The sequence below is a fragment of the Geotrypetes seraphini genome, chromosome 11 (assembly GCF_902459505.1).
Source record: "Geotrypetes seraphini chromosome 11, aGeoSer1.1, whole genome shotgun sequence".
Classification (NCBI taxonomy): Eukaryota; Metazoa; Chordata; class Amphibia; order Gymnophiona; family Dermophiidae; genus Geotrypetes; species Geotrypetes seraphini.
Genome location: NC_047094.1, coordinates 50,208,956 through 50,232,223, shown reverse-complemented (window position 1 = coordinate 50,232,223; position 23,268 = coordinate 50,208,956). Strand labels below are relative to the sequence as shown.

Below are 23,268 nucleotides of genomic sequence, written 5' to 3'. Positions count from 1 at the left end.
TGGGAGATACTGAGGAAAGACAGGGAGACCAGATTATCGGGGTGGAAAGGCACCAAGGCAAACATTGGCTCAGGATACCATTCCCTTGAGCTGCCCTGTAATTGTGTTTAAGTGGGGAACTAGCTAACTCTGTGAACATAAAATTAGAGCAATTCACAATTGGTATAGCACAGGTAAAGCTCCATCTCTATAGATGGAAATTTATTTATTAAGCTATATTAGTTGCTAGTCTAGCAATTACTGGGAGTCCTTAGTACATTTAGTAGGTGTTTTAATGTGGAAGTTCCCAAGTAGTACTGAAGCAGGTTTCGAATGGATAGTGGCTGTACTTTAGAGTTGTCTGTGAGATAATTTATCAGTCTTATTTTTGTGGTAATACAAATTTGGAATGATCTACCTATGGATTTTGAATATTTTTTTAACAGCTAACTTTTATTTTGGAAATCTTTGAAAACCAGGTTATTCAAAAAATATTTGTCTTAGGTTGATGAATTATATTTATAATTTAGGATATTTTTAAATTATGTTTTATTTTATTGTATAATATGAGGCTACATCTATATGTCCCAGGTATACCTGATTTCGTTCTTATGTAATCCGCACTGAATTTACAAGATATTCACGGAATACAAGCATTAGATTAGATGTAAACTATTAATGCAGCAAATGACGTGGCATGACTAATGCTACCTTAAGAGGTGTAATTAGTTGTGTTGTGGTATCTTGTCAGTTAAAGAATTAAAAGGTTTTCTCTGTCTTAACTGAATGGATAACTGCTGGGAATGTCCCAGACAGTTAATGCAGACATGTTGCAGTTAACATGCATTAATTTTGCAAAGCCTTAGTGCAGGTTAATGAACAGGACCCTAAGATCCTTAAAGTTGATACCTAGTTACATGTCTAAATCCCTGGTGCAGTCAGGTATGGCTGATTTAGATGTTGACACTGAAAACTGGTCAGGTTTGTGTAGTTGCAAGATTTGACCTTGATGCATATATTGGATTTTTTTGTTTGTTTAAATTAGCACTCCTTGCACCCCTAGATGGGCACAGTGTAGAAATACAAATGAGAGAAAAAGTTCCTGCTCTGTGGAGCTTACAGTTTAGACAAGTAACACAGACAAGTGTTATTATTATAGCAAATGTGATTTAAACCAACAAGGTTTTGAGTAGAACAAGCTCGTGTTTAAGATTTAAAAGCAACCTTGAAAAGTTGAAGTTTAGGTGGGACCAGGGAGGGAACATGACAAATCCGATCAGGACAGTGGAAATTATGAAATTAGACTGACTGTTATCTTTTGACAGTGCACAATCTCCCAGGTACATTTGGGCCTGCTGGCCCTGAAAGGTAGGAAATTAGAACCAGTATTCCTTTACAGCACAGTCCTGTGGCCATGCTGTGTTTTGGTATTTCAATCCAATGTCTGTAAAATAGAGATAAGACAATATTGGCACTCAGAGATTCCTGCTGGAATACAAGGAGCCAGAGATATGGGTCAATTAAAGCTGACTTCCAGCAAGTTAAAAATGTTGCCTTGTGAGGAAGACTTGGAGGATGCATCTTATTTTTTCAATTCATTTGGCATTTTCCTGCCTATTAAAGTAAGCAGAGTGGGGTTGGCCCTGCTTTCCCACAAATGTAAACCGCTCTGAAAGGTTACTCGTTGGGCAGTATATCAAGTACCAATATGCTTGAAATGTAGAAAAAAAAACCCCTCTCCTGTAGAAAAAAAAAGTAAGGGGAAAGTGTTCTGAGGTTCAAGTTACATATTTGTTATCCAAGTGACCTTAATTAGACCAAGTTTTAATATCTGGTGACGAGCTTTCTGCATAGTTTAATGCAGTCTTCTCTACATTATCAGAGCCAGAGCTGTGGAGCAAACCACTATCCTGTTCTCTTCTCTGCATGTTCACTGTCTCATTCATTGCTGGGTGTCTTGCATTTAGTTTTATCATACTAGTTTTACCTGCGGATTTAGTGGCATAATATTTTCATCTTTCTATAGAAAGTAGTAGTTCGTATTACTGTTTTCCTCCATGCAGATGAACAAGCACTGTCTGGTAGGCACTAAGGTCAGAATGCATGCTACAATCTCTGCAAAGAAAGCTGATTGGGGCACTTACAGTGAGTTACATAGAGTGATCAGAATTCAAGCAGCATGGTGTGCTATTAATACATTGATTGGTTCAAGCCATTACAATGCACCAGAAAAGCAAACCTGGAAATACTTGTAGTGTTTTTGGCTGCAAGTTGTCTTTATGGGATCTTCTTTTGCAAAAGGCACGAACAGAGAAAGCCTGATACACAAGGAACAGTATTGTTTATTTATTAATTTGATGAATCGCCTATCCATAATTTACTAAGCGAGTTACAATAAGTTATATAAACATATTAAAAAAGCATACAAATAATATTATATAAAAAAAGGGTAAAAAACAGACTCATAAACAAACGAAACAAAAACACGAAAGGAGAAAAGGAGAAAAGTTACAGAGTAAATGTTTTGGAAAAAAAGAAAAGAGAACATTCAAGGAAAAGACATAAGGAGGGATGACTTGGCTACACTGTTTAGATTATGTTTATTTTAGAGACTAAAGGCATCTTTAAAAAGAAAAGTTTTTAGTTTATTTTTAAAGAGACTGAGTTCCTTTTCATCTCTTATGTATTGTGGTAGGGAGTTCCAAGTTTGGGGGTCCACTATTGAAAACATGTCATGACGTCTGGTGCCTACCACTTTTAAAGAAGGAACTGCCAATAATCCTTGCGCTAAAGATCGAAGAGTGCGTGATAAGTTATACGGGATAAGCATCCGATTTATAAATGATGGTTCACTCGTAGATAGAGTTTTAAAGAATATATCTAGTTGCTGATGCCTTCAAGCCAATCTATAACCCCTAAAAGTAACAATTTTAAAAGAATTTACCTAAACAAGAAGTAGCAATAGACAAAGCAGTAAAAATATTCAAATAACAGTGCTTATTATGGCATCATATGCTTCTTACAATATCAACATCTCTTCTTTGGTGGTTCAAGTTTCCTTCTCTCCAAGCAGGATGTCCTTTTCAACCTCCTTGGCCTCAAGTTACACAATCACCACAAATGCTTCCAATACAGGCTGGGGAGCACATATAGGCCCACTCAAAACCCAGGGCCTTGGAGCCACAAAACAATCATTTGGAGCTTCGAGCAGTCTTCTATGTCATAAAGATGGACGTCACAACCCGATATGGCTGCTTAATTTGAGCGCTCCGCTGTAGCTGCTCGATAAATCTAACAAATCTATACTCTCCTCACCTGTACGAGCCGGGAACGGGCTGATTGGGTGCCTCATTTTGGAAATCTTTGAAAACCAGGTTATTCAAAAAATATTTGTTTTAGGTTGATGAATGATATTTATCATTTAGGATCTTTTTAAATTATGTTCTATTTTATTGTATAATATGAGGTTACATCTATATGTCCCGGGTATACCTGGTTTCTTTCTTATTTAATCCGCACTGAATTTACAAGGTAACATAGTAACATAGTAGAAGACGGCAGATAAAGACCCGAATGGTCCATCCAGTCTGCCCAACCTGATTCAAATTAAATTTTTTTAATTTTTTCTTCTTAGCTATTTCTGGGCAAGAATCCAAAGCTCTACCTGATATTGTGCTTGGGTTCCAACTGCCAAAATCTCAGTTAAAACCTACTCCATCCCATCTTAACCCTCGCAGCCATTGAAGCCCCCTACAGCCCATCCTCCCCCAAACGGCCATATACAGACACAGACCATGCAAGTCTGCCCATTACTGGCCTTAGTTCAATGTTTAATATTATTTTCTGATTCTAGATCCTCTGTGTTCATCCCACGCTTCTTTGAACTCAGTCACCGTTTTCCTCTCCATCACCTCTCTCGGGAGCGCATTCCGTAAAGTAGAATTTCCTAACATTGCTCTTGAATCTATCTCCCCTCAACCTCAAATTATGTCCTCTGGTTTTACCATTTTCCTTTCTCTGGAAAAGATTTTGTTCTATGTTAATACCCTTCAAGTATTTGAATGTCTGAATCATATCTCCCCTGACCCTCCTTTCCTCTAGGGTATACATATTCAGGGCTTCCAGTCTCTCCTCATACATCTTCTGGCGCAAGCCTCCTATCATTTTCGTCGCCCTCCTCTGGACCGCTTCAAGTCTTCTTACGTCCTTTGCCAGATACGGTCTCCAAAACTGAACACAATACTCCAGGTGGGGCCTTACCAATGACCTGTACAGAGGTATCAACACCTTCTTCCTTCTACTGGCTACGCCTCTCTTTATACAGCCCAGAATCCTTCTGGCAGCAGCCACTGCCTTCTCACACTGTTTTTTCGCATTTAGATCTTCAGACACTGTCACCCCAAGGTCCCTCTCTCCGTCCGTGCATATCAGCTTCTCACCTCCCAGCATATACGGTTCCTTCCGATTATTAATCCTCAAATGCATTACTCTGCATTTCTTTGCATTGAATTTTAGTTGCCATTCCTCTAACTTTTGCAGATCCTTTTTCATATTTTCCACTCCCTCTTCGGTGTCTACTCTGTTACAAATCTTGGTATCATCTGCAAAAAGGCACACTTTTCCTTCTAACCCTTCAGCAATGTCATTCACAAACATATTGAACAGGATTGCCCCCCAGCACCGAACCCTGAGGGACTCCACTACTCACCTTTCCTTCCTCCGAGCGACTTCCATTAACCACCACCCTCTGGCGTTTGTCCGACAGCCAGTTTCTAACCCAGTTCACCACTTTGGGTCCTAACTTCAGCCCTTCAAGTTTGTTCAACAGCCTCCTATGAGGAACCATATCAAAGGCTTTGCTGAAATCTAAGTAAATTATATCTAGCATATGTCCTCGATCCAGCTCTCTGGTCACCCAATCAAAAAATTCAATCAGGTTTGTTTGGCACGATTTACCTTTTGTAAAGCCATGTTGCCTCGGATCCTGTAACGCATTAGATTCAAGGAAGTACACTATCCTTTCTTTCAGCAACATTTCCATTATTTTTCCAACAACCGAAGTGAGGCTTACCTGCTTCATCTCTGTGACCACTTTTGTGAATAGGGACCACTTCCGCTCTCTTCCAATCCCCAGGAACCACTCCCATCTCCAGAGATTTGTTGAACAAGTCTTTAATAGGACTTGCCAGAACCTCTTTGAGCTCCCTTAGTATCCTGGGATGGATCCCGTCTGGTCCCATTGCCTTGTCCACCTTCAGTTTTTCAAGTTGTTCATAAACACTCTCCTCTGTGAACGGCGCAGAATCTACTCCATTTTCTCGTGTAACTTTGCCAGACAATCTCGGTCCTTCTCCAGGATTTTCTTCTGTGAACATAGAACAGAAGTATTTGTTTAGCACATTTGCTTTTTCCTCATCACTCTCCACATATTGGTTCCCAGCATCTTTTAGTTTAGCAATTCCATTTTTTATCTTTCTTCTTTCATTAATATATCTGAAAAAATTTTTGTCTTCCTTTTTTACATTTTTAGCCATTTGTTCTTCCGCCTGTGTTTTTGCCAGATGTATCGCTCTCTTGGCTTCTTTCAGTTTCACCCTGTAGTCCAGTAATGGCTAACCTTTTTGAGCCCGAATGCCCAAACCGCCGCACAAAACCAAAGAATTTCCTCAAAGTGCCAGCACGTCAATTAAACCTTAATAACAAGATTTTAGTATCTAAAAACTCTTTATAAAGTTGCCTGAACTATGTAACATCATTTTTAAAGGTTGGAATCTTTGTATTGTCAGAGAATCAATTTGATTCACAATCCTTTGGTTTTCATTTCAATTTATTGGCAATTTATAATGTTTTAATGAATTTAGGAAGAATTTGATTCAGTTACACAATATATTTTAAATGTATTATTCACATAACATGTGAAATGTATCCTGAGTAAAAAAAAAGATAAACTTCTTATAACTGTTAACTGTGTCAAGACTCGGTGTGTATTCCCAAAGAGTCTATACATGTTTTTTTGTAAAATTTACAATCAAAATAGAAAATAGTTAAATCATTACATTTCTAATAATATGATGTAAAGAAAACAAAAGAGCTTTCAATTAAATCAACCGTTTTTATTGGAAATTCCAGATTGGAATACAACAGGGCCATGTAAAGTCCCTTTTTTAAATAACATCTTTAAATAATATTTAAATAACTTAGAAAGTGTCTTAACTGCAAACTGAAAATACTGCTTCATGTAAACATATGCATTGGGCATGCTCTGAAAAAAATTAATGTGATTTTTGTTGTTGCATGCATGCTGATAACTTGTCAATCCTTGGCTCATAGTGCGTTAATTTCAGAGCAACACATGCAGCACTCATGTCATCCGTTAATCTGTTTCTAGCATCAGATTTTATATGATTCAAAGCCGAAAACAGCTGCTCACAAGCATAGGATGACCCAAACAAAGTAAGAAGAGCAATCCCAAGTGCTTTCATGGACTTAAAATTGTCTGGCAGAGAATTCCACGCTTTTAGGATTTCATTTTCAGAACTGCTAGCAGTGATTTCATTTGTCACCTTTTCACACTCAATACGTTCAAGAGCCGCACGCAGGTCATTGAATTTACTTTTCCAGATAGAGCTTTCTTGAAATTCCAGTAGCTCCATTTCCAAATTTTGAATATCCAACCACTGTAAGCAGGAAAGATCAAGATCTTCAAATGTGGACTTTTCTGGGGAAGTTATAAATGAAAGGGATGTCTCCATCTTACGGAACTGAGAAAATCTTTTACTAAAATTCTCCTTTGCTTCGGCTACAATGGTGGAATATGCTTTGTGGATTTCCTGGTGTTTTTTATGACTGTCCACAAATGTTGTAGAATTATCCAAATGTATTTTTAGGTTGGGAAAATATTTTAGCTGTCCACTCTCAAGGTCTTTTTCAAAAACATGCAATTTTCTCTCAAAAGCTTTGATGTCACTAAACATGCTTTCTGCTGTTTTTCCCATGCCTTGTAATTTTTTGTTTAGTACATTAAAGTGGTTAGTAAAATCTGTAAAGAACATGAGGTTGTGTGGTTTTGCAGCATTTACAGACTTGGAGCAATGGTATGATTGTTTCACTTTTGACCATTTGCCATTTAAAGACTACTTGCTACCCAAAGACTTCTAAGACTCCTGATGCAGGCCGGATGGCCGAAACGTGATCATGTCGAGTCATTGAGTTGCTTTGGATGTACGATTTTGTTTTGGATTAATAAAGACCATTGGATTTATCAGATGAGTTGAAAGACACTGTTTTTGTGCACCATCTTGATTGGACATTTCCACTTTGCCCTTGCTTCTACAGCAGGGGTGCCCACACTTTTTGGGCTTGCGAGCTACTTTTAAAATGACCAAGTCAAAATGATCTACCAACAATAAAATTTTAAAAAAAACCCACAAAGCACACTGTATGCAGAGAAAATGTTAATTATCATTTATATTCCGTGGGTTTTCAAAGAGGTCAAGTCAGACGATTCTATGCAATGTCACTTCAGGAACAACTATACAAAAATAGACAAATATACCCCCTCCCTTTTTACTAAATCGCAATAGCAGTTTTTAGAGCAGGGAGATGCACTGAATGCCCTGTGCTGCTCTCGATGCTCATAGGCTCCCTGCGCTAAAAACCGCTATTGCAGATATAAATTCTCTAAACAGACACATTTTGATCACTAAACTGAAAATAAAATAATTTTTCCTATCTTTTTGTCTGGTGATTTCATGAGTCTCTGTTTGCACTTCCTTCTTCTGACTATAAATCCAATATTTTTTCTTTCTGCCCCTCCCCTTTTCTTTCTGTCTCTTTCTTTCTCTCTCCCCCCGCCCCCCCAAGCCATCGCGCCAATTTCTCCACTTCCCTGATTCTTTCCCTACCCCCTAAGCTACCATGCTGATTTCTCCCTGCTTCCATGAGCCAGGCCAGGAATGTACAAGCGCCGAACTCACAAGACTTCACCTCTGATGTCAATTCTAACGACGGAGAGGAAGTTCCAAGCCAGCCAGGCAGCGATTGGCTGGCCCAGAACTTCCTCTCTGACGTCAGAATTGATGTCGGAAGTGAAGTCTTGTGAGTCCGGCGCTTCTACACGCCTAGCCTGGCTCAGGGAGGCAGGAAGAAAAAGATTGCCAAGGCAACGCGATCGACTCACATTGCCTTTGCGATCTACTGGTCGATCGCACTCGACCATTTGGGCACCCCTGCTGTTATGGTATCCTGTCCTGACCTGAGGAAAGGGGTTTAGTCCCCAAAAAACTGCCTTATTTCTATTTCCTATTTATAAACTTTAATCAATAGATACAATACTACTTGATTCTACGTAAAGCAACAAAACAATTTTTTCTACGTTTTGTTGTTTTTGCTTTAATCATCTTGTTTTCACTCTTCTTTCTAGCCAGCATCTGTCCGCTCTGTCTTCCATACAGCATCAGCCCCTTCCATCCACTGTCTGCCCTCTCCCCGTTCCATATGGCATCTTCCCTCTTTTTATGCTCCTTCAATAAACTGTCTATCCTGTGCCCCTTCTCTTCTCCTTTATACATGATTGATTTCAGCTCTGCCACCTCTCCATTTTTCTCTCTCTGTCACCATCCCGTCCCCTATGCTCTGGCATCTCTCTCTTCTCCTTTCTTTCCTTCGCACCCCATAGTCTGGTATCTTCCCTTCCCTGATTCTCTAGCATCTCACTCCTTTCCTTTTCTTCCATCTCCCCCTCCCCCTCCATGCTCTGTCTTCTCCTCCTTCCTTTCCCCTTGGTCTGGCATACTTTCCTCCTTCCCTCCATGCCCTGGCATCTCTTCCTCCCTCCCTTCCCTCCAATCCCTGGCATCTCATTCCATTCCCTCCCTCATCTTCTTTCTCCCTCCAGTTGGGTGCAGCAAGTCTCTCCCCTTCTGCTCCCTTTCCTCCTTCTGTCACCCATGACCTGGCATTATGAACTTCTTCAGGCAGCAGCATTCACAATTTGCTGCTGTTGCCAGCTTCGGGCCTTCTTCTCTATCGGGTCCTGCCTTCATGGAAACAGAAGTAGGCAGGACCCGGCGGAGAGGAAGGCCTGAAGCTGGCAACAGCAGTGAATTGTAAATGCTGACGCTAGCCGAAGAAGTTCATGACGCCAGGTCGAACACCCGGGGCAGACTGCTACTCTCCCCCCCCACGACCCTCCTAACTCTCCCTCCCTCCCATCACGAGACTCTAAACAGCACTGCTCTACTCTAAGCAGGCTGCTTCAGGACTTTCTCCTGCCGTGATTCCCTCTGGCACGTCACTGATGAGGGAAGGAGGGAGAGATAGGAGGGTCGGATCGGGTTGGGGTTCGCCCGGGATGATGATGAGGCTGCTGCTGCCGCCAGTGAATCCAGCAAGGGTGAGGCCCCAAAGCACAGCACTGGCAGGCCCCCCTGACTATTTCGGGCCCTAGGCCTGTGCCTGCAGGGCCTATCCTTTAATCTGGCCCTGCTTCCCCCCCCCCATATGCCCTGACATCTCTCTCTTCCACTCCATGGTATGGTATCTCCTTTCCCTCCGTCCCATGGTCTTTGCATCTCTTTCCTCCTTTTCCTGATCTTCCTTCTCCCTCCTTCCCTCTCTCTCCCCAATTGGGTACAGCAGTATTTCTCTTCCCCCTCCCCCCACTGAGTACAGCAGTATCATCAGCATTTCTCTTCCCCCCCCAATTGGGTACAGCAGAAGCAGCATTTCTCTTCCCTCTCCCCCCTAATTGGGTGCAGCAGCATTACTCCTCCCATTCCCCCCCCCCGTCTCACACACCCGGCAGATTCGCTACAGACAAAGGCAAGTTGCAAGTTTCCCTTGGTCGCTGACCTATCTCCCAAAGGGCAGCGACAGAGGGAAGTTTACAACTTGCTGCTCTTGCTTACTTCGGGCCTTTCTCGTTTGCAGGACCCGGCAACGAGAAAGGCCCGAAGTAAGCAAGAGCAAGTAAGCTTCCCTCCGTGGCTGGCATATCTCCCGCATGCTCCGGGGCTCTAATGGTCTGTGCCGGCTTCTCTTCTCTAACCCCCCCCCCCCCCATGTAACTTCCGGTTTCGGAGGGAAGCCGGGTTCGAGTCGCTTGCTGGGGGGGTTTTTTGTTTAAAGTCCGGTGGGTTTTTCAGCGGCTCTTCAGGCTGCGCATTAAGCAGTGGCGGCAGCAGGATTCGGCAGATGACAGCTGGGCGGGCATCTAAATTTGCTGGGCGTTGCGCCCGGCTGAAAAGCACTGGGGAGAACACTGGGGAGCCCGGGCCCCCTGTCAGCTCCGGGCCCCTGAATGCAGGACTGATGGTGGCCCTGTCGGTCGGGTTAGCGCCACAAAAGTAAGGGGACCTGGCCGGCTGTGCTGCACACGGGGCGGGGCGGAAGTCTTCCCGACGTCAGCCCTCCCTCCCTCCGAGGTCAGCGCTGACGTCGGGAAGACTTCCGTTCGGCTCTGTGCTGCAAGCAGAGCAGGTAGGGAGAAAAGCCGCACGACTTAGTACATCCAGCCCCGTTCCCGTGCAGCTCTCTATTGCGGACCTTCCCGCGTGCCAGCTGCAAGGCCTTCGTGTGCCACAGCTGGCACGCGTGCCATAGGTTCGCCATCGCTGCTGTAGTCCTTTCTGCACTCATCTTCTTGGGTTTTTTTTAATATTTCATGAATGCCAACTCTTTCGCCTTTATTTTCTCCGCCACTAGTTTGGAGAACCATATCGGCTTCCTTTTTCTCTTGTTATTATTTATTTTCTTCACATAAAGGTCCGTAGCCATTTTTATCACTCCTTTCAGCTTAGACCAATTCTCTTATGTCCTCCCATTGCATTAAAGTCCGTACATTTGAAATCTAGGACTTTAAGTATCGTGCGACCGCTCTCCACTTTAGTCGTTATATCAAACCAAAATGTTTGATGATCACTACTTCCCAGGTTAGCACCCACTCAAACATTAGAGATACTCTCTCCATTTGTGAGGACCAGATCCAATATCGCTTTTTCCCTCATGGGTTCTGTCACCATTTGTCTGAGCAGAGCCTCTTGAAAGGCATCTACAATCTCCCTACTTCTTTCCGATTCCGCAGACGGAACATTCCAGTCCACATCTGGCAGGTTGAAATCTCCCAACAGCAGCACCTCCTCTTTCCTTCCAAACTTTTGGAGATCCTTATCAATTTGCTGCTATTGAGTCAGAGGTCTGTAGACTACACCCACGTAGATAGAAGTTCCATCTTCTCTTTTCAGAGCGATCCATATCGCTTCTTCCTCTCCCCAGGTCCCTTGCATTTTGGTCGCTTGGATATTGATCTTTACATAGAGAGCTACTCCTCCACCTTTTTGACCATCTCTGTCCTTCCTAAAAAAGATTATATCCCGGTATGTTTGCATCCCATCCATGTGATTCAGTGAACCATGTCTCTGTGATAGCGACAATATCTAGTTCTGTCTCTAACATCAGGGCTTACAGATCATGAACTTTGTTGCTTAGACTGCGAGCATTTGTGGTCATCACTTTCCAGCTATTTTTCAGCAGTAATCTCTTTTTTCGTATAGATTTTTGTTTCATTTCACTTTCCGTTGCAATGCTAAGAAATGAGTTGCTGATATTATTTATGTTGTAATCTTTACTACTATCACATCTTTTGTTTTGCTGAGGGTGGTCTGTATAATTTCCCTTCATACATACACCACCTCCACCTTCTAGTTTAAATGCCTAGAAACATATTGTCTAAATTTCTCTGCAAGGTTTCTTTTTCCTGCTGTAGTAATATGTAGCTCATCAGTGCAATATAGCTTCCTGTCCTTCCATGTATTTCCCCATCCTCCTATGAACCTGAAGCCTTCTTGATGACACCAGGCTTTGAGCCATCTATTAAAGTCCTCTGTTTTTCACTCTTTGCTCTCCCTTTCCATATGCAGGCAGTATTTCAGAAAAAGCTAAAGTCTTTACAAAAGGTTTCAAGCCCTCACCAAGCGGAATACCAACATTAGATTAGATGTAAACTATTAATGCAGCAAATGACGTGGCATGACTAATGCTACCTTAAGAGGTGTAGCTAGTTGTATTGTGGTATTTTGTCAGTTAAAAAATTAAAAGGTTTTCTCTGTCTTAACTGAATGGATAACTGCTGGGAATGTCCCAGACAGTTAATGCAGAAATGTTGCAGTTAACATGCATTAATTTTGCATTGGTTTCTGAGGATGGCCAAGCAGAAAAAGTTGGAGAAATTCTGTTTCCCAATGGAGACGGGGGATAAAGTTGATTTGGTGCCTGAGCCTATTTTGGCTGACATGCACAAACTGTTGAGTCCTTCCTCGTCGGGGATGGAGGAAGATGGACAAGCAGGTGCTGTGGGAGATGGTGCTTTGGCCTCCACATCGGCGGTGCCCCTATGGTTTCAAGAGCTTCAGCAGGAGATGCTGGGGGTCCGCCAGGATGTTAAATTGGCACTGGCGGAGATTAAGGCGGAGGTGCGGGAGTTGAGCACCCACGTGGCGGCCTCTGAGGATCAGGTGGCTAAGATGGTGGTGGAGGTGGCTGAACAAAAATTATCTGTGAGCTCCCACGATTCTCTCATTAAAGAATTGCAAGCACATGTTGAAGATTTAGAAAATAGATCCTGGAGGTGCAATATCCGTTTTAAGGGGATTCCGGAATTGGAGGAGTACTGGGATTGTGCGGCTGTGGTGCGAGATCTATGTGGCTCATTACTGGGGTTGACTGATGCGGCAGACAGTGGATGGCTTCATATTCAGAGAGCACATCGCAGCTTGGGAACCCCTAGAGGAGCGAATGTGCGGGACATAATTGCATGTTTTGGAGATTATGGCACTAAGGAGCGTATCATGGCCAAGGCGAGGGGATCTCTAGAATGGTGCTGGAAGGAGATTAGAGTGGGCATTTTTCAGGACTTGGCATGGGCCACGCTCCAGAAGAGACAAGCTTTTCATGATGTGACTCGCCTGCTGAGGGCTGAGGGACATAAGTATCATTGGTTATGCCTTAAAGACTTTTCAGTCGCTAATACATCACAAAAAAGTGTTGATTCAAACAGACAATCAAGTCACCATGTTTTATATAAACAAACAAGGGGGGGTTCAGGTTCTCTATGTTTTTGCAGAGAAGCTTACCGCCTCTGGATCTTCTCTCTTTCTCTCTCTGCATGCAGACCTGCAGGCAGTTTACATTCCAGGTCAAGCAAATGTAATCGCAGACTCACTCAGCCGACAACTCCAGCCTCGTGAATGGTCTCTTGATCCTTTTGTTCTCCGCAGGCTATTTCAAATGTGGGGTTCCCCCCTCATCGATCTTTTTGCCAGTTCAACCAATACAAAATGTGATCAGTTCTGCTCCCTTCTTCCATCACAGCATGCCATAGCACAGAACATGTTCTCAATTCCCTGGACAACTCCACTGCTTACACTTTTCCACCAATTCCTCTCATTTCAAGAGCTCTTCAAAAAGTCATAGTGGACTCAGCTCAACTCATTTTAATAGCTCCATGATGGCCTTGTCAGATCTGGTATCCTCTACTGCTAGACCTACTCGAAACAACACCAATCCCTCTAAGGTCTCACCCGACTCTCCTGACGCAATAAGAGGGTCATATTCTACATCCCAACCTGTGCAGTCTCAATCTCATAGCTTGGAAATTGAACTGGAAACGCTAAGATCAATCCCAGTTTCTTAGTCAGTCATGTCTGTCCTCCTTGCTGCTAGAAGTCCTTCCACTATAAAGTCCTATCAGTCAAAATGGATACATTTTTCACACTGGGCAGTATCTCAACAACAAGATCCCATTTCATGACCACTCCATAGAAACATAGAAAATGACAGCAGAAAAGGGCCATAGCCCATCAAGTCTGCCCACTCTAACAACCCTCCCCCAAGCTACACTCTATCAATCCTCCCCAAGCTGCCCTGCTCTATGCTACCCTTGTAGGGATCCGACGTGGGCATCCCATTTATTCTTAAAATCTTGTATGCTGCTAGCTACGATCACCTCTTCCAATACATACTTTCTTACTTGCTATACTTGTCAGATTCAGGTCTGAAAACAAATTCAGTGCGTTTTCAACTTTCAGCAATTACTGCTTATCACACTCCAATTGATGGCAAACCAATTTCTCACGAAGCCCTAGTGGTACGCTTTCTCAGAGGACTCAACAATCTCCGTCCTCTATTCGGAACCCACCTCCTTCATATGATTTAAATATTGTCTTGGATCAGCTTATGCAAGAGCCTTTTGAACCTCTCAGTGAAGCTTCTCTTTCCTTTCTCTCATGGAAGACAGTTTTTCTCATAGCCATCACTTCAGCATGCAGAATTAGTGAAATTCAGGCATTAGTAACCTACTGTCCTTACACACAATTCTTCCAAAATTGTGTGCTACTTCAACTCATCCAAAGTTTTTACCTAAGGTAATATCGGACTTCCACCTTAACCAGAACATAATTCTGCCAACTTTTTTCCCACCTCCGCATGCCTCTTCAGCAGAACGTCTACATACCCTGGATTGCAGAAGAGCACTTCTTTTCTACCTCAAGTCTATAGAATCATTATGTCAGACTAATCAACTTCTTATCTCTTATAATCTGGCCTCTGCAGGAAAACTAGCTTCTAAGCGGGCCCTCTTCTTGTGGATTTCTCACTGCATTGACTTCTGCTACAAGAGACTCGAGAGTGAATAGGTTCCTCCTGGCACCATAGGACCATATAAATTGCGAGCAACAGCTGCTTCGATTGCAAGCTTTCGTTCCATACCTATCTAGGACATCTGCAAAGCTGCAACATGGGCCTCAATTCATATTTTTTCAAAATATTACTGCCTTGATCAAAGCACTGCATAAGATACTCACTTTGGACAGTCTATCCTGAAGAATCTTTGTGCTCCATAATTATTTTTCTTCCACTCTATTTTCTTTTTAGCTAGGGACTCACTGGTAAGTGTGGCTGCATTCCCCTGATGTCTATGGAGAACCCATGATACAGGTAAGCAACTGCTCTTTCGTAGTATGCATTTTATTCCCATTTCAAAAACTCTTGAATTCATATTTTCTTCATGTAAGATTTTGTCTCTGTTAGTGGCCTTTTGTGTTAAATATATTCCTTTGAGTAGGATAGACACAGGGTTAGTTTGTAGGGAATGAAAGTCATCACCATCTGTAAACTGTTGACTTATGTGAACTGAGTTGGTAAACTTAGTGGGCAGGTGTACAGATGACTAAAATGCCACTAACATTAATTACTGTCACTGTTTAGTCTCAGCAGAGAAGTCAAAAAGTGAATAGGCTTGAAAACTTTTTAATTTTTAAAGGGAGCTCAGGGTTCAGGCATTTGAGCAGCACAGCATGTGAGGGAGACATTAACTGCATCTGCCCACATTCTGTGCATAAATGGAAGACTTTGGCTACTAGTGAGTAAATCAATGGTCTCAAACTCAAACCCTTTGTAGGTACTTGGAGGGCCTCGGAAAAAATAGTTAATGTCTTATTAAAGAAATGACAATTTTGCATGAGGTAAAACTCTTTATAGTTTATAAATCCTTACTTTTGACTAAGTCTTAATAATAATATTGTAATTTATAAATTTATAGCTAAAGAGACATATGATCAAGACACTGTTTTATTTTACTTTTGTGATTATGATAAATATACCGAGGGCCTCAAAATAGTACTTGGCAGGCCGCATGTGGCCCCTGGGCCGCGAGTTTGAGACCACTGGAGTAAACCTAACACTTTCCATGAGAGCTAAATTTCACTATAAACCCCCCCAATGAGATAATCAATTGAATAAGCAGTACCTTATACATATACTCAGTTTAATTATTGAAGTTTGGTCTTTCCCAACTTGTCCCCAGCCAATAAGACATCGCCTACATCTAGTGAGGGGACGCGGCCTGGAGGAGTGATCCATGTGTACAGTGATGACACCAGTGACAAGACAGCTGGAAGTTTTATCCCATACTGCTCCATGGCACAAGCTCAGCTCTGCTTCCACGGACATCGTGATGCTGTCAAGTTCTTCGTCTCTGTGCCTGGTACACAACTGCTTGGTATTTGCTTTAGTTCAGCTGTCTTTCTTGTGCCTTGATGCAGGACTGCATCTGGTGGGAGCAGTACTGAGGCTCTTGCAAATTCTGCTGCCACTGGGCATAGAGAACATTCTTTAAATTAAGGAAGTTACCAGTTCTTCCCCTTTTTTGATTCAACTCAGGCTTTAGCTCAGATCCTTGGACATAAAATGGCATCTGCAATCCAGTAGTGTCAGGGGATCTTGGGGCACAGCTATTCTTCACCACGTGACTATTCTGAATTTGTGTTCTATAATCCAACTCTGGACTTTGCTGTGACACCTGTTAAAAGCAAACTATCTAAATTGAAGAAAAAAAAAATCCTATACCTGCAGCAAGACTAGACACAACCAGGGAATGCATTATCCAGAAAATGTAAATTCTAGAATTCTAATGTATCTGCTGAGTCCTTTTAGTTAAATAATCATCTGTAGGTTCTACATTTATCTTGTTTGCCTCTTTTCCTTTGGTTGAGTTTAATGTAAGCTGCAATGCATGTTTGCCTTTAGACTTTAGCTGACACAAATGCCCTGAATATTTTTTTATATGGATTTAGTTCTTGCCTTTTATTGACAGCTCAGTACACGTTAAATCATGTATAGCAGGTATTTTAGAACATAAGAATAGCCTTCTTAGGTCAGACAAATGGTCCATCAAGCCCATAGCCCATTCTCACGGTGGCCAATCCAGGTACCTAGTACCTGGCCAAAACCTACAGAGTAGCAACAGAGCAAGCAGTGGTTTCCCCCATGTCTTTCTCAATAACAGATTATGGACTTTTCCTCCAGGAAATTGTTCATACCTTTCTTAAAACCAGCTATGCTATCAACTCTTACCACCAGCTCTGGCAATGCGTTCCAGAGCTTAACTATTCTCTGAGTGGAAAAACATTTCCTCCTATTAGTTTTAAAAGAATTTCCCTGTAACTTCATTGAGTGTCCCCTAGTCTTTGTAATTTTTTATTGAGTGAAAAATTGATCCACTTATACCCATTCTACTCCACTCAGGATTTTGTAGATAACTTCATTCATATCTCCCCTCAGCTGCCTCTTTTCCAAGCTGAAGAGCCCTAACCTTTTTAGTCTATCCTCATACGAGAGGAGTTCCGTCCACTTTATCATCTTGGTTGCTCTTCTTTGAATCTTTTCCAGTGCCGACATATCTTTCTTGAGATAAGGAGACCAGAATTGAACACAATACTCCAGGTGAGGTCACACCAAGGAGCGATATAGAGGCATTATAACATTCTTAGTCTTGTTAACCATCCCTTTTTTAATAATTCCTAGCATCTGATTTGCTTTTTGGCCACCACCGCACATTGGGTGGAAAGTTTCATTAAATTGTCTACAATGACACCCAGATCCTTTTCTTGGGCACTAATCCCCAAGGTGGACTCTAGCATCCAGTAACTGTGATTTGGGTTATTCTTCCCAATCTGTATCACTTTGCATTTGTCCACATTAAATTTCATCTGCCACTTGGACGCCCATTCTTCCAATTTCTTAAGTTCGGCCTGCAATTTTTTACACTCCGCAAGTGTTTTAACAACTTTGAACAGTTTAGTATCATCTGCAAATTTAATCACCTCACTTGTCATTCCAATTTCCAGATCATTTACTAAATAGCACTACTCCCAGTACAGATCCCTGCGGCACTCCACTGTTTATTCTCCTTCATTGAGAAAAATGACCATTTAACCCTACCCTTTGTTTTCTATCCAATAACCAATTCCTAATCCATGAGGAACTTTGTCAAAAACTTTCTGAATATCTAGATACACTATATCAACTGGCTCACCTTTATCTACATGTTTATTCACACCTTCACAGAAGTCAAGCAAATTGGTAAGGCAAGATCTCCATCGGTTGAACCCATGCTTACTCTGTCGCATTAAATCATGTTTGTCTATGTATTCCACAATTTTATTTTTTATAATTATTTCCACCATTTTGCCTCGCACTGAAGTCAGGCTTAGCGGTCTGTAATTTCCCGGATCTCCCCTGGAACCCTTTTAAAAAATCAGCGTAACATTGGCCACCCTCCAATCTTCAGGTACTACAGATGATTTTAGCAACAGTTTACAGATCACTAACAGCAGGTCAGTCAGCAATTTCATGTTTGAGTTCTTTTAGTATCCTGTGATGCATACCATCTGGTTCAGGTGATTTATCACTTTTTACCTTGTTAATTTGGCTTAGTACATTTTCCAGATTCACTGAGATTTCTTTCAGTTCCTCCGCATCATCACCCTTGAAAACCATTTCTAGATCTCTTACATCTTCTTCCGTAAAGACTGAAGCAAAGAATTAATTCAGTCTCTCCACAATGGCCTTATCCTCCCTGAGCACTCCTTTTGCTCCTTGATCATCCAACAATCCCACAGATTCCCTCACAGGTTTTCTGCTTCTGATGTACCTTAAAAAATTGTTATGAGTTTTTGCCTTTCTTAGCTTTCTTTATCAATGCTTTACATCTAACTTGCCAGTGCTTGTGTCTCATCTTATTTTTTTTCATTTGGATCCTTTTTCCATTCTTTAAAGGATGTTTTATATGGCTCTCCACATGGCTTACAATCTAAGGTTAAATCTGAGGCGGTGGAAGATTAAGCTATTTGCCCAAAGTCATAAAGAGCATCAGCAAGATTTGAACCCTGGCTTCCCTGGTTCTCAGACCACTACTCTAAGCAGTAGGCTAGTCCTCCAGATGTAGCTGTTGTTTAGTGGGTAATTCAGTGGTTCTGGTGCCAGATATGATAATGATCATGGGTGTGATCAAGTGATCACTGGGATTCTGCTGACTGTTGCTGTGTAATTAGGCTTATCGATGGTATTGAATGATCAGTAGTTACGGGTAGTATAATCATGATCGATTGGGTTGTACATTTACAGGTAATGTCCTAGCTACACTGAATGGGAGTGTGTTGGACAGCCCCTCAGAGAACCCCAGCACCACCTCTGCAGAAACTGAGGAGCAGAAGCTGAAGAATGTCTTGGTCCTGAGTGGAGGCGAGGGTTACATTGATTTCCGAATTGGTGAGTTCCTCTTCTGTTTAGAGAGAGAGGATTGGAGCAGAAGAGTAACTGCATCATTATAGTGGATAGTCTGCTTAAGCACCCTTCCCTTGATGATTCCTACAGGGTTCATACAGAAAAATTTTACTGATAGTTTTGTGGACAACAAAGGCTTCTTGGGGATGAGGAAGGATAAACGAGTTCAAAGAAGATACTTATGACTTCTGGATTGTGACTGGGAGAAGATGTGATTGGTGCAGCTTCCTATCTTTGATGATATTTGAGTTATTAAGAACCCCCACTCATGTAAGGTCACTGAATAGAGTACACATTAGTGTTCTCTCTAAGAAGTGGCTGGGTGCTTGCACTTTTTTTTTTTTTTGAGTGAGCAATAAGTTCTAAAAAAAACAAGTTTTTGATCCCAATATCAGCGATGCATTTCTGAATAGCACAAAAAACATCAAACATATGGTTAATTGATTTAGTTTAATTTTTTATCATTTAATTTTGTTTGAAAGTCAGGTTGGGTCAGCATTTTTGTGAGTAACCATGTAAAATATATGAGCAATTGCTCATGTGCTCTGCTTAGAGGGAACCTAAGTGCATAGGTGCCAGTTCTCTGAGTGTTGTGGGTGCCCAAGCACCCCCAATATTTTTGGGACCTCATGTGACCATGAGCTAATAGTGGCCCATGGTTGGAAAACTTTTGGGTGGCTTGCACAGTAGTTCAGGGTGCCATCCCCCATGGGATCCATCACTTTAGCTGTTCTTTCACTCTTCAGGCACTGGCAGTGTGAATTAAGTAAACGTGCTGTTTTCCATGGCCCAGAAGCTTTCGCTCTGCTTCCTTTCCCCACTTAGGTGCAAAGCAGTAGCAGATGGAAAGCTTCCGGGCTGCCAAAGACATTGTATTTACTTCACTCATGTTGCCGGTGGCCCAAACTGTGCAAGAATAGCTGCCTTACCAGATCCCATGGAGGGGAGGATCACGAGGGGGGGGGGTCATTGGGGGATTGTGAAGGGGGTGGTCATTAGAGAAATGCTGGATTGTGGAGAGAGGGAAATAAAGAGAGAAATTTCCAAAGTGCCTTAAGACAATGTAATTTACGTAATTGTAATCCATTTAGGTGATAAGCGGAATAGAAATGTTAAAAATAAATAAAATAAAAGAGATGCTAGACCTCCAGGGGAGGGAAGAGAAAGGGAAGGGGAGTACAGAGATGCCAGACCATGGTAGGGAGGAGGAGGGGGGAAGGAAAGAAGAGGAGATACCAGACCATAAGAAGGGAGAAAGGGAAGGAGAGAAATGGCAGACTACTGGAAGGAGAGGGGAGAGAGATACCAGACCAGGGAAGAGGAGGAGAGAGAGGTAGGTGAGAGGGGAAGGGAAGGACAGGGAGATGTGAGACCACAAAAAGGGATGAAGGAAGGGAAGGAGGGGGAAAGAGATGCCAGACTGTGGGAAGGAGAGAAGAAAGATGTCAGACTACCAGAGGGGGAGAGGGAAGAGATGTTGCACAGGGATGGAGAGGGAGGAGATGGTGCACAGGTATGGTAGGGGTGGGGAAGGGGAGATGCAAGAAATGTTGTTTAAGGTAGGAATAGGAGAGATTAAAGAGGGAGGACATGGTATATACATGGATGGAGGGGAGGAGAGGGGAAGGGCAGAGAGAGAGAGGAAGGTGATGGTGCACATGGATAGATAGGAAGGGAAGACATGGAACAGTAGATAGATTTGAGAAGGAAGCAGAAAAATTGAAGAAACTTGAATATTAAATGTTAATACCAAAGTATGGATGTAGGGCAGAAAGTGGAGAGAAAAACAGCAAATGGATAAGAAGGCCTTGGAAACACAGTTAAGAGCACAGACAGAAGGAAGTTCAACCAAAAATTGGGAAAAGATAATTAGAAAAATAAAATCACCAGACAACAAAGGTAGGTAAAATGATTTATTTTCAGTTTAGTGATTGAAATATGTCAGTTTTGAGAATTTACATCTGCTGTCCCTAATTTGCACTGTTCATTAAGAAATACATTTGTTTCTATTTATCTGGTGGTGTACTGCATACAGAGTCTGGCATCTTAGGGTTTCGTTTGCATTTATTAGGACTTTTAGTTTGTGGTTCTGTATTTGCGTAACATTTATCTATGTTCTGCATGTGTGACCAAGGCCAGGTGTTCTGGTCAGAATGAACGTTGCAAAGCGCCACACAGTATATTGTGTATAGTTTAATTTTGTGTTTAACCATTATGTATTGTTAATAAGATTATATTGTGTGTATATATGAAAAATGAATGGAAAAAAATGGCATTATAATTAATACTAGTATTATGGGGGTGGGGTCTAGGGCAGAGAGCTTGGGCGGGGTCTGGGACAGAACTGGAGCACCCCCCCCCCCCAATAATTTTGAAAAGTTGGCTCCTAGGAATAGTTAAACATGAGTGATTAAAGTGAAAGGGTTGTGCAGTCCTCATCCTACACACTTATCTACATTCATTATGTGCTGATTGGTGCAAAAGCTTCCACAAGTCCAGTGATGCATATGGATGCAGGTTTCACATTGGAGTAGCCAGATGTTTGAACAGACTATGAAATGCCCACTTGACGTATTTGGGAAATTGTGATATCTTGGTACCTGCTCATTGACCTGAGTAGAAAATGTTGTTAGTCACTGAAATTGAGTTTTAAAACTATGTGCTACTATTTTGAAGGACTTGCTTTTAAAAATGAGGGCTTTTGCTTATGGTGAAGAGGTGTGCTTCCCTGGAATTTCTTCAGTTAAAGCCATGTTTCATATAACACTGCTGCTCTTTTCCACAACTTGGTCAGTAAAAAGTCATAAGTTGCTATCTGGCAATTAGATCAGAGTATCTTGCCTAATTATTGAAGGGCTGTGGTTAGGCACTACAAGGACTACCTTTTACCACCTGATTTTGAGGACCAACATTGCCCTACTGGTTCTTGGTTAAAAAGAATGTTTCCTTGACTCTTGGTACAATTTCCAGTTTGTGTGGGCAATGAGAACCATGAGCTTCTGACAGCCCATTGGTGACCTTGTTATCTAGTTCTATAGAGGAAATTTCTGTGAACCTAGACTCTTATGATTAATGACATGCCAATGAGTGTAAGAGCTTGTGCCATAACTCTGTTTCCTTTCTTTCGTTAGGTGATGGGGAAGATGATGAGACAGAGGACCATTCAGGAGATACAGGGAATCAAGTCAAGCCAGTTCTTTCCAAGGCTGAAAGAAGTCACATTATTGTGTGGCAGGTTTCATACATCCCAGAATAAAATCTTCTTTCTTTAACAATACACAAACCCTAGCCACCTCTCCTGAATGCCAAGGTGTATATATACAACTGCTGCATTATGCCTGCTGCTGAAAACCAAACCCCAGAAAAATGCACTGACTCCTGCATCGGTCTACCTTCTCCCTGCCACAGCCTGCTCCCCTAGAAAAAGTCCCCTTCTTTTGAAATTGCAGCTCTCATCTTGTATATTCCCTGGATTCCAAAGCCTGGTGCCCACAAGAACAGGAGTGGCAGAGATCTTTAGAAACTTACAATGATGATTCTGGAAATGCCACAGAAATGGATAGAACACAAGAAGATAACGATCTCTCTTCTGCAGTTTTTTTTCCCCATGAAAGAGAGTGAAGGTTTCCAGGACTTCCTTATTCCCCTTCTATGAATTCCCCCCCTTTCTTTTCAAATATATTATTCTTTCTTATCCCTCTTCTTAAACATTGGATCTTGATGGGTAGCAAGCACCAAAGTGGAAGCCACTTGCTTGAGTACTGATGGGATGCAAGTATAGAACAGAAATCCAAGGAACTGTAACCAGCTTGCTGCTTGGGCTACTCCTAGAACAGCAACTTGGCAGGAAGAATGACAAACAGCTTTCAAAAAAAAAAAAAAAAAAGTTCAGAATGCGCACATCTGTACTTTATGAACATTAAAGCAAGGGACAGATCCTGAGATAAAAGGGAGAGGAATGGTATTGCGCAATCCACAACGTAAACTTTGGGTATGGAATTCAGTAGTTTGTACATGCTGTCATGCTGCTCCCTGTGCTTTAAGCAATTCACTTTATAATACGTGGCTGGTGGGGGAGCCATGCTAGCAGTTGCATGTAGAAGGCATTGATGGGAAAGAGAGCTGCTGCTAAGCTCCACTCAGAATATTGGGTGAAAAAATGTATGAAGT

At 42.0% G+C, this 23,268-nt stretch overlaps 1 protein-coding gene across 20 annotated transcripts in view; it reads left to right on the top strand.

The window, feature by feature from the left end:
* MAPK8IP3 (mitogen-activated protein kinase 8 interacting protein 3) overlaps positions 1-22,996 on the top strand; it is a 242,062-nt gene extending 219,066 nt beyond the window's left edge. For all 20 annotated transcript variants that reach the window (XM_033914092.1, XM_033914108.1, XM_033914105.1 and 17 more), the window contains 3 exons: positions 15,839-16,018; positions 18,940-19,083; positions 22,230-22,996. In XM_033914092.1, the coding sequence (XP_033769983.1) occupies positions 15,839-16,018; positions 18,940-19,083; positions 22,230-22,354 (449 nt within the window). In that variant the 3' untranslated portion in view covers positions 22,355-22,996. The remainder of the gene's footprint in view (positions 1-15,838; positions 16,019-18,939; positions 19,084-22,229) is intronic.
* The last annotated feature ends 272 nt before the right edge of the window (positions 22,997-23,268 follow it).